Consider the following 11680-nt stretch of genomic DNA (forward strand, 5'->3'; position numbering starts at 1 on the left):
TCCCCCTCTCTCTCTCTCCCACTCCGTCTCTGTCCGTCTATGCCTCTCACTCGCCCTCTCTCCATCTGTGCAGTGTCTAATTGACAGCGGAGACCCCTGGTTGAACCACCAGCACTGTTCTCGCTCTCCTTTTCTTTTTTTTTTTGTTCCACTCTATTTCAGCCCTGTCACTTCTTTTTTAAGGGGGCGCACAACTTTTCTGTCACTGCTGGGGGAGAGAGGGGGGGGGGGATGGGAGGGAGGTGAGAGACGGAGCAAGTGAGACAAAGATGGAGGGGGGAGAGAAGTGAGAGAAAGGAAGAAAGTCGGCAGAAGAAAGATCATGAGTTAGTTATGGAAGTAAGGTAGCTCAGAGTTCAGAGAGGATGTAATACAATACAATGTATCATTGTGATGATGAACTCGGGTCATATTTAACATATTTGGTCTGCATTTGGGCTTGTGATGAATAACATTTCTAGATCTCTAGGTTTGGGAGAAGATCATGGTTTGGGTTCAACTAACTGCAGAAGTTAACAAATACATCGACTTGTCGTTTCACGCGCAGCACTAACGGTCTCCTGGGTGAAAGAGCGCGGTTTTGTTTTGCAGTCCTACTTCCTGGTTCATGGTTACGTGGATTACAGAGCGATATCCTGACTTTATCTGTCCTGCGCTGGAGGTTGTGCTGCGTCTGTGGTCGCATGAAAACGAGGCTGCGGGCAGACCTACAAAGAGACGAGCTTTTGCTTCTCATTTGCTTTTTGGCCCTCCGCTGAGGGAGAAAGATGAGTTCCCTGTTGCGAAGCGATAACATCCAAAGCTTACTTCATTCCAGCCGTAGTTGAAGATGGAGCGATACTGTTCAAGCTGCGGGGCACGAGAGTGTGTGTGTGTGTGTGTGTGTGTGTGTGTGTGTGTGTGTGTGTGTGTGTGTGTGTGTGTGTGTGTTGTCGTTCCTCGCACCGCCTCGCTAGAATACAGGAAAGAGACAGAAGATAAGTGGATGTTTGTGTCGTTGGAGCTGAAGTTGAACTGGAGGCAAGTATTGTGAGCAGCAGTAGCCTGTCAGCGGTGAGAGATAACCTTTGACCTCCTGGCTTTTAAGGGTTAGGCGCTGACTTTTTGGGTTAAGTGTAAAATCCTTTTTATCTGACGGCTTCTCCTGCAAATGAGACGGACCCAGAAAAGGAATTCTGATAATCAGTTAGGAACCAGAAAGTCTTTGACATTTATTTCTGGTTCCTGAGTATTTTCTGCTTTTGATGATTTATAAATTGGATATTTTTTGGTTTGGGATCTCACAGACAGTTTAACTAATTGGACGACGTCACTTTGAGCTCGGAAAAAGTACGATTTTGAGGAATTTTCACCAAAAAAAGGAGTTATTCAAAGAGCTATTCGGTGTATCTGTGTTAATAAGTGCTGCAACAGTTGGCCGATGGTGGATAAGACATTTTAAAAGCAGCAACTAGTCTTATAGTATCAAATACAGCATTTAAAGTAGAAAAGTGATTCGCTCTACTTTTCTATACTGTCTTGTTTTTGCCCTTTTGTTGTCCTTTAACCTCTGACCTATAAAGCCACCATGATCCATCCTGTTTCTTTCGTGGCCATGAGGAAACTCCTCAGTGGCCTTCCGACCCTTAAAGATGGCGAGAGAGAGAGAGAGAGAGAGAGAGAGAGAGAGAGAGAGGTGTGTAGATTGTGTCACGAGAGGAGGAAGGAGTTGAGCGATGACAGAGACCCACTTTCTCTGCTTTTAGTGAATTCTTGAGTCGTTTGAGAGGACGGAGAGATTCACACGTGATTGACAGGTGTCGGCGGGGTCTGTGTGTGTGCTGCTGGTGACCTCTGAACTCTGACTGCAGCGATGAGTGACGGTGAGCAGGTGTCAGAGCAGTCAGAAGCACTCTTTCTCCTGAAGGTCTCGTGTCTGGAGTCGATGAGTTCAGACGATAAATGGACGGATTGGTAGACTTTAGAGAGAGAAGGGCAGAGATTGACTGCTGCCGAAATGTCTCCTTCACTTGATGAAAGTCGAATCCACTTTCCCTGCTTTTAGTGACATTTGACCTCTTAGCTGTCAAACGTTAGGAGGAGGTGGACGGCTGAGAGAGCTGTTAGAGTGGAGACGAGAACGGACGGACAGTTGGCAGAAGAAGAGTTAGTTTGAAGCTTAAAGTCAGTTTCCCTTCTCCTGCAAAGGAAGCTGGTCTTTGGTTGACTGCGTTTGGTCGCAGACGTCTCTGCTTCACAGCAGGAACATTACATCATCACGACTCGTGAGTGTGAACATGATGGATTCTGGGTGACCCTGACGTCGGGCCGTTAGGAATGGGAACACGATTCCCCGACGGTCCCAAACAAATAAATCCTGCCCACAGCCGGAATAACCATTAACCAACCGGGGGGAGGGGGGGAGGGAGAGGGGGAGGTATGGATGCAGAGGGGAAGAAAGAAGTGATGGAAACAAGGAGTAAAGTTGACTTAGAGAGGAGGATGGGAGTTCAGATAGAGAGGGAGAGAAGGGAGGGATGAAAGATGGAAGGAGTAAAGTTGACATGGTGAGGAGGGAGGGGGGAGGTAAGTGGAGTAAGGCAAGAGATGGAGAGAAGGGAGGTAAAAGAAGGAGTAAAGTTGAAAAGGGGATAGGAGGGAGGGAGTAATGAGGTAAAAAAGAAAGGGAAGAGATGAGGGAGAATAAATTGAATTGGAGCAGTATGAAATTAGGAGGGGGGAGGAAAGCTTTAGGGATGGAAACTGGAGTAAAGTTGATTGACAGAATGAGGAGAGTGCAAAGTAAAAAGGGGTGAGAGGAGAGAGGAGGAGCAGAAAGTAATGGAGGGGAGTTGAGTTTGAGAGAGGGGGGAGGAAGAGATGTAGGAATAAACGGAGAATGAGAGAGGAACATAATAGAAATAAAGCTGATGCAAAGACTGAGGAAAGAAGGGAGAGGCTAGAGAGGGGGGAGAGGTAAATGATGGAGGGAGGAGAGGGAAAGGTTAGGGAGAGTGTAACTAGAGATAGAGAGGAGGGATGGAAAGGATAAATACTGTTGAAATACAGAGATGGAGGAAGAGGAGGCAAGATGGAGAGGAAGAGGGATGGGGGGTGCAAAGAGAGGGAAAGAAAGGAGAGATGGAGAAATGGAAAGGCATAGAGCTGACATGGAGAGGATGGACAGAGAGAGAGAGAGAGAGAGAGAACCCCATTAGCGGAGAAGAAATGTGAGGGTAACGCGTCACTGTGTGTGTGTGTGTGTGTGTGGAGACAGCGTGGGGGAGGTCATGGCGAGGTGAGAGAGGGGGAGAGAGAAGTTCAGCGAGAGGTGAGGAAAGAGACCTGCCGTTTTCTCCCTGTGTGTGTGTGTGTGTGTGTGTGTGTGTGTGTGTGTGGGGTGAATCGGGGGTCAGGTGTGTGTGTGTGTGTGTGTGTGTGTGTGTGTGTGTGTGTGTGTGTTCATTTTTTGGAAAGCTCACGCTCTCCCTTTTCTTTTTTCTTCTATTTTCCATTTTCATCAGTCTTATCTTCCTCCTCTTCTTCTTCCTTCTGCTCTCACCCTCCATCGCTCCTCCAAACAAACTTACCTACTGACCTCAAGTTCACCCAAAACTCAACTCCCTCTGCTCTCTCCTCCTCCTTCTTGTTTTCGTCTCTTCTCCTCTTCTCATTCTCTCCCTCTTCTTTTTTCCTCTCATCACCTTTCCTCTTCATCATCTTTTTCTCTCCATCTCTGTTTCTTCTCCTCTTCTCCTTGTCTTCCTCGTCTTTCACCTCTCCTCTACCTCATTTCCTCTTCCCCTTTTTCTCCTCTTCACATATTCTCTCCCTCGTCCGTTTCCCTTCTTTACTGTCCTCTTCTTTATCCTTCTCTGTCCATCTTCTCTCTTCATTTCCTCTCTTCTCTTTCCCTTCCTTCTCTCTTCATTTCCTCCTCTTTCCTCTTAATTTTCTCCCCTTTCTTTTCTCATTATCTCCCTCATCTTGTCATTCCCTTCCTCCTTTTTTAAACTCTTCCCGTCCTTCTCCCTCTTTTCTTATTTTTCCTTCTCTATTTCCTCTCTCATCCACCTCTTCTACCTTCTTCCTTTCCTTCTCTGTCCTTCTCTCATCTCCTTTAACGTCCTCTCCTTCACTTCCTCTCTTGTCTTTCCTCGTCTCCTAAGATCTCCTCTGAACCTCAGCGTATCTCCGAGTGTGTTTTTGCATGTTGTTTTGTGTCAACGCGCCCTCTCGGCTGCAGTGTTTATCTCTGTCCGGCGGTCCTTCACCGCTCACACACTTGAGGCTAATTAAGTGAGCGGGATGTGTTCCCGTATCCTCCCAGCCGGGGATTATATTTGTCCTTTTTATGTAACTGCCTTTTATTCCTACCTGTTTATGCGAGAGCCTGTTTCCCTGCAGCGTGTTTGTGCTCGTTGATACGGCCGATTAGCGGGTCAAACCTCGGCCGGGCGGAGGGTGAACTCGGGGACAGAGGAGAGAGAGGGAGGGATGGAGGACAAGACCAGGAAGTCCAAAGCAGCCATTCGTCTTGTGCTCTCCCTCTAAAGACGCATTAGAGGAAGCAGTTTCAATAACTAACGGAAAACATTTAGGACACTTCCTGTTTTCAGGAAAGCTGTGAGGAGGTCAGCTCAGGTAACAGCCCTGACCTCTCTCCTCTTATTGCTGCAGATGTTTATGCTCCTCTTCAGTCATTCGCTCCCTCGGTGTGAGTTAAGAGTGTTTTCAGTGATGACACATGATCGGAGGTTGTTTTGGTAAAATGCACTTGTTCTGTGACTCAGCCAGCAGAATGTCTTGTTTGTGGATTATTTTAAGCAGCCGGGTCATGATTTCTGGATATTTATTTTGGCGCTTTAAGCACCATCTAGTCCCATCATCAGATTTTAACTTTTCTAACTCTTCACGAGTGTTTCTGTGTAGCAGCAACGTACAGATTGCACCAACAGGACACTAAAGATCTGAATCAAATGACCGCTTGTTGGCCGTCTATAAACGCTGACCTCCTTCCTGTTTGTCCGATGGCGCTCCTCCTTCTCTCTCTCTCTCTCTCCTATCTATCCATCTTCATCTGCCCTTCCTTTACCCCGTCTCTCTCTCTCTGCGCTGTTATCCATTTCTCTCTATCTGTGTCTCTTCCCATCTTTACCGTCTCTCATTTTCTCCCCCACATGTGGTTTTGCTCTCCCTCCCTCTCTCTCCCCTCCTCTCATCCCTCGCTCACATATGGTTTCTCTCTCTGTGTGTGTTTGGTGTTACCCAGAGTTCACTGGGGCTCCCTGCTCGTGTGTGTGGTAGAGTTCAGAAGGGCAGCAGCAGGTTATGCAACAGTTTTAAATGTGGGGCATGAAGAGGAAGACTCCACCATCATCTTCTTCAGTCTCATTTCCTCCCTCCTTCCTTCTCTCTCCTTTCTTTATCTTATTTACCTGAATGTGTCCACTTTTATTACCTTTAGATAATTAAAGATACATGAGGAATATGAAAAAGAAAAGAAAACATATTTCTGTGTCTTCCTACCTGCTGCTATGGTGAGAAAAGAAGACCGTTTAGTTCAGTCTGGTTACTAAATCTTACTTGTGTGTTGGTGTTGATGCGCTCGATGCTTAACGGATGATTGAATCGCCCCAAAAACTGAGTCAACTGTTTTTTAAATGTATCTCTCTCTCGGTTTGTCTTCATCTAGTTACTGGAACTGTTCACTCAGTGGGATTGGTCGACCTACCTGGCTGATTACGGCAAACCCACCTGCAAATACCTGCGAGTCAACCCACAGACTGCTCTGGCCCTGCTGGAGAAGTAAGCAGCATCCGTCACACTCTTTCCTCCTTCTGGTTAATCTCTCCTTCTGTTCCTTCGCTCCTTATTTACCATTAAAATAGAGCCGGTGCAGCCATTTCACGGTTAGCTTAGCATAAAGACTGTAGACGGGTTTAGAAAGCTTTCTAGTTCTTTCCTGCTCACTATTTAACCAGTGCATACACAGAAATGGGGGAAAGAAACATTTGTTTCTTGTAATTGATCAGCTTCACCTTCTTAAAGCTCACTGGTTACTCTTTATGCTGAGCTAAGAACCTTTAAGTTGATCGTATCTCTTGATGGGAGAGAAAGCAAATAAGCGTATCAACCAGAATCAGAACTCCATCTCAACTGCTCTCTCTGTTTCCTGTCTGTCCTCTCCGTCGTGTCTTGACAGGTTGTTTAAGCCGTAAGTATGGTCTGCCGGTGTGTAATGTTGGATTCTGGCATGTGTGCGGACTACTTCACTACCAAAGCGTGCACGTACAAGAGAGGAATCATCTCCTCGGCTGTTTTTAATGTAACTTCAGAGATTTACGTGGTTAAATGCACGCACACAACAAACACATGCCGTGATGATACCGACGTTTATCAGCGTAGATCCTGAGCTGCTGTGCAGATAGTGATAAAAACAACAAATACACAGAAAAAATGCACGTCTTGTGAAATTCTCACACAGTTTTATGATCCAGTCCACCTTCCTTAGGGGTCAGTGTTTTCTCTCCAGTGCACAGAGGGCCCAGGCCCCGGTGGTCCCTCTGTGCCCAGGAGGAAGCACCCCGCTGGGGCTTGTCTGGTCTGCTGGGCCCCTGAACTTCCTGGAGGTCCGTAACAGTCCAGTGTTCTGCGACCAAACGCACACGTGACACTTTGAAACCGAGACTTCTTCTTCAGCAGCAGTGTGTGTGCATGCTCGTAGCAGATGGACTAATCAGTGCATACTTGTATACTTACAGCATTCACACACAGAATGTTCAATGAGACGTGAACCACTAAAACAGCCCGTTCTTCGTCTTTATACTCATTGATTTCTTCTCCCTCTTCCTCCCTCCATCCCTTCTTTACTCTGCATCTCCAGGATGAGGGAGACGAGCCGGAAGAACGTCGTCTTCGCCCAGTTCAGGAAGACGGACAGAGACAGACAGAGACTCATCGACACCATCGTCAAACAGCTACGCAACCTCATCGCACAGCACCACACCTAGAGCGAGCCACCCCGTTGGCCAGCGGGCCAGAATCCATCCATCCGTTCAACCATTCGCTCGTCGATGCACCTTAACGTCGCCGGACTCCACTGAACCTCCGACGGCCGCAGCCGGTTCCTTTCACCTGCAACAAGGTCATTCTGGTTAATTTCAGCCACTCTCTCCAGGATAGCGTAGTTATCGACATATCTGTGGATGTACAGGATGGGAACATTATAATTAGGCTGCGAGTAACGGCAGTGTCCTCTGGGAACTGGGTGCCAGAACCTTTAATGTCTTCCACATTGCTCTCTCACTGCGGCGCAATGACAGAACGTGTTGAATGTACTTCAGTGTTTTAATGTTGCAGCCAGAAAAGCACTGAAATCGAGATCAAGTCCGGAAACAAACAGAATGTTCTTCAAGTATTGTCTGAAAAAGGGGGGATATACACGCAACATGGCAACCATCTCCCTCTTCTTAACGCCTGAAAGCACACCGAGTGCTCGGGGTTTAAAAGGGGGGATGTTGTCCAAACATGGCAACCAGTTTGCGCCGCTTTCAGTAAAACTTGATCGAGGTTGTTGCCTGAGCGTTTCCTACTCTACATGTACCGTATAAATAACTGGGTCTTAAAGAGTGGGTTAATGCCCCCAATCTGGCAACCGCTACAAAGGGGATAGTTTTGTTTGCCTGGTCGACCAGAAAAAGATAAATTTCTATAGAAAGCATCGTACGACCGCCAAGCACACACACGCTTCCACGTCTTCCACACAAACAAATGCCAAGCAGTGTGTGTAGTATGTCTACTTGTACACACACGTTTGTTTTGCTGAAGCACAAAATTACATATTTTCTAGCTAATATTGTGCTCTGTTGCTTTTTTCTTTTCTTGAATCTGGTGCAATAACAGCGGTTTATGAAAGGGATTCAAACCGACAGTGTGTGTCAGAAGGGAACGCAAGTCTTTCGATGAGCAGCCATGTTTGTTTCGCTGAGCGAGGATGGTGTCATGTGACTTTCTTTATCTTCATCCATCCTTAGCGGTGTATTATTGTAGGTGTCGGTAAGGGAACGGTGTCGTTATTGAATGTGCCTTTGCTGTATTTTTGTTTTATTTTCGTGCCAATGAAGCAGCAACACTGTGGTGTTTGGAGTCTGGACACAAAGTCCACATCTGTCTCCTGGCGGTTTACACTGTTATCTGCAGAAACAATTATCCTCAGACCTGGATGATGAACAAAGGGAGAACTAAGCACAAGTAACCAATAAATACATATGGTTATTTGAGTTTCAGTTGTAAACGGACCCACTCACTCTGCTGCTGCTTTGTATTTTGTGAGCAGAGATCTTTCCTGAGACAGAAGCGCCGTTGTATTAAACCACTAACCAATGAAATTAAAGTCAAAATACTAATTCAGTTGCAAAAAATATGGAATAAAAGGAAAAACTGTTGAATATTTTGTCCCGACTTATTTTATTTTTTTTTCATCACTTCAAGGTTCCGATCGGTGTTTGGATCATTTATTGTTTCTCTCAAACATGAGTATCACAAAGTAGTACTTATGTATTGTGTTGAGTGGTTTAATCTATAAGAATTTTCCGTATTTCATTTGTTCTTTTAAGTAAATCAGAATACACAAAGTAACTCACACATGTAGTCGAGTCAAAAGACCATTTTCCTCTTAAAGTTAGTGCAGCAGACTACCGGTAAATATGTGTTGTGCCATTTGTTTTGTCCAGTCATGGTTGGAGAAATACTGTGGTTTTAGTTCCACATTTATTCACTGATTTATTATATATTTTTACAGTTAGCCATTTTCCCTGTTTCTAGTCTTAATGCTAAGCTAACAATCTCCTTCAAACAGTAGAATACTTAATCACCCTCGGAAGCAAGTGGAGCGTCATGGACTTCATCTGCGTGAGCTGTCGGTCAGAAGGCGTTGCTGATGTGATGAACAAGGTGTGTGTTCACTGGAGGGTAGCGACTCGAAGCCAAAGCAACACAAACTCTCTGCATGCTGCAGAAAAAGTCATACTGTAGCATGTCGGAAGAATGTTTAAAAAAGTCGAAAATGAGTCATATTATAGCATGTCGAAAAAAGTCAAAGTATAGCATGTCGGAAAAATGTAAAAAAAAAGTCATAGTATAGCATGTCTAAAAAAGTCAAAAAAAGTCGTAGTATAGCATGTTGGAAAAATGTAAAAAAAAGTCATAGTATAACATGTCGAAAAAAGTCATAGTATAGCATGTCGGAAAAATGTAAAAAAAAAGTCAAAGTATAGCATGTTGGAAAAATGTAAAAAAAAAAGTCAAAGTATAGCATGTCGGAAAAATGTAAAAAAAAAAAGTCATAGTATAGCATGTCTAAAAAAGTCAAAAAAAGTCGTAGTATAGCATGTTGGAAAAATGTAAAAAAAAAGTCATAGTATAGCATGTCGGAAAAATGTAAAAAAAAAAGTCATAGTATAACATGTCGAAAAAAGTCAAAGTATAGCATGTTGGAAAAATGTAAAAAAAAAAGTCATAGTATAGCATGTCGGAAAAAGGTTAAAAAAGTCATAGTATAGCATGTCGAAAAAAGTCATAGTATAGCATGTCGAAAAAAGGTTAAAAAAGTCATAGTATAGCATGTCGAAAAAAGTCATAGTATAGCATGTCGAAAAAAGTCACAAAAAAGTCATAGTATATATAGCATGTCGACAAAGTCAAAAACAGTCATAGTATAGCATGTCGAAAAAAGTCACAAAAAAGTCATAGTATAGCATGTCGAAAAAAGTCATAGTATAGTATGTCTAAAAAAGTCTAAAAAAGTCATAGTATATATAGCATGTCGACAAAGTCAAAAACAGTCATAGTATAGCATGTCGACAAAGTCAAAAACAGTCATAGTATAGCATGTCGAAAAAAGTCAAAAACAGTCATAGTATAGCATGTCGAAAAAGTCAAAAACAGTCAAAGTATAGCATGTCATGAAAAGTCAAAAACAGTCAAAGTATAGCATGTCGAAAAAAAGTTTAAAAAGAGTCATAGTATAGCATGTCGAAAAAGTCAAAAACAGTCATAGTATAGCATGTCATAAAAAGTCAAAAACAGTCATAGTATAGCATGTCATGAAAAGTCAAAAACAGTCATAGTATAGCATGTCATGAAAAGTCAAAAACAGTCATCGTATAGCATGTCTAAAAAAGTCAAAAACAGTCATAGTATAGCATGTCATGAAAAGTCAAAAACAGTCATAGTATAGCATGTCATAAAAAGTCAAAAACAGTCATCGTATAGCATGTCATGAAAAGTCAAAAACAGTCATAGTATAGCATGTCGAAAAAGTCAAAAACAGTCATAGTATAGCATGTCATAAAAAGTCAAAAACAGTCATCGTATAGCATGTCATGAAAAGTCAAAAACAGTCATAGTATAGCATGTCATGAAAAGTCAAAAACAGTCATAGTATAGCATGTCATGAAAAGTCAAAAACAGTCATAGTATAGCATGTCATAAAAAGTCAAAAACAGTCATCGTATAGCATGTCATGAAAAGTCAAAAACAGTCATAGTATAGCATGTCGAAAAAGTCAAAAACAGTCATAGTATAGCATGTCTAAAAAAGTCAAAAACAGTCATAGTATAGCATGTCTAAAAAAGTCAAAAACAGTCATAGTATAGCATGTCTAAAAAAGTCAAAAACAGTCATAGTATAGCATGTCTAAAAAAGTCAAATACAGTCATAGTATAGCATGTCATGATAAGTCAAAAACAGTCATAGTATAGCATGTCGAAAAAGTCAAAAACAGTCATAGTATAGCATGTCTAAAAAAGTCAAAAACAGTCATAGTATAGCATGTCATAAAAAGTCAAAAACAGTCATAGTATAGCATGTCGAAAAAGTCAAAAACAGTCATAGTATAGCATGTCTAAAAAAGTCAAAAACAGTCATAGTATAGCATGTCTAAAAAAGTCAAAAACAGTCATAGTATAGCATGTCATGATAAGTCAAAAACAGTCATGGTATAGCATGTCGAAAAAGTCAAAAACAGTCATAGTATAGCATGTCATGAAAAGTCAAAAACAGTCATAGTATAGCATGTCATAAAAAGTCAAAAACAGTCATAGTATAGCATGTCGAAAAAGTCAAAAACAGTCATAGTATAGCATGTCTAAAAAAGTCAAAAACAGTCATAGTATAGCATGTCTAAAAAAGTCAAAAACAGTCATAGTATAGCATGTCGAAAAAGTCAAAAACAGTCATAGTATAGCATGTCTAAAAAAGTCAAAAACAGTCATAGTATAGCATGTCTAAAAAAGTCAAAAACAGTCATAGTATAGCATGTCATGATAAGTCAAAAACAGTCATGGTATAGCATGTCGAAAAAGTCAAAAACAGTCATAGTATAGCATGTCATGAAAAGTCAAAAACAGTCATAGTATAGCATGTCTAAAAAAGTCAAAAACAGTCATAGTATAGCATGTCGAAAAAGTCAAAAACAGTCATAGTATAGCATGTCTAAAAAAGTCAAAAACAGTCATAGTATAGCATGTCTAAAAAAGTCAAAAACAGTCATAGTATAGCATGTCGAAAAAGTCAAAAACAGTCATAGTATAGCATGTCTAAAAAAGTCAAAAACAGTCATAGTATAGCATGTCTAAAAAAGTCAAAAACAGTCATAGTATAGCATGTCATGATAAGTCAAAAACAGTCATGGTATAGC

The 11680-nt window shown here is 42.3% G+C and overlaps 1 protein-coding gene across 4 annotated transcripts in view; it reads left to right on the forward strand.

Annotated features, from left to right (window-relative positions):
* exoc6b (exocyst complex component 6B) overlaps window positions 1-8397 on the forward strand; it is a 61078-nt gene extending 52681 nt beyond the window's left edge. For 2 of the 4 annotated variants that reach the window (XM_079295517.1, XM_079295519.1), the window contains 3 exons: window positions 5675-5787; window positions 6185-6196; window positions 6866-8397. In XM_079295517.1, the coding sequence (XP_079151643.1) occupies window positions 5675-5787; window positions 6185-6196; window positions 6866-6992 (252 nt within the window). In that variant the 3' untranslated portion in view covers window positions 6993-8397. The remainder of the gene's footprint in view (window positions 1-5674; window positions 5788-6184; window positions 6197-6865) is intronic. The other 2 variants (XM_079295518.1, XM_079295520.1) reach the window with 1 other exon arrangement.
* Window positions 8398-11680: the final 3283 nt, after the last annotated feature.

The sequence above is a fragment of the Melanostigma gelatinosum genome (genome assembly GCF_949748355.1).
Source record: "Melanostigma gelatinosum genome assembly, chromosome: 23".
Taxonomy (NCBI): domain Eukaryota; kingdom Metazoa; phylum Chordata; class Actinopteri; order Perciformes; family Zoarcidae; genus Melanostigma; species Melanostigma gelatinosum.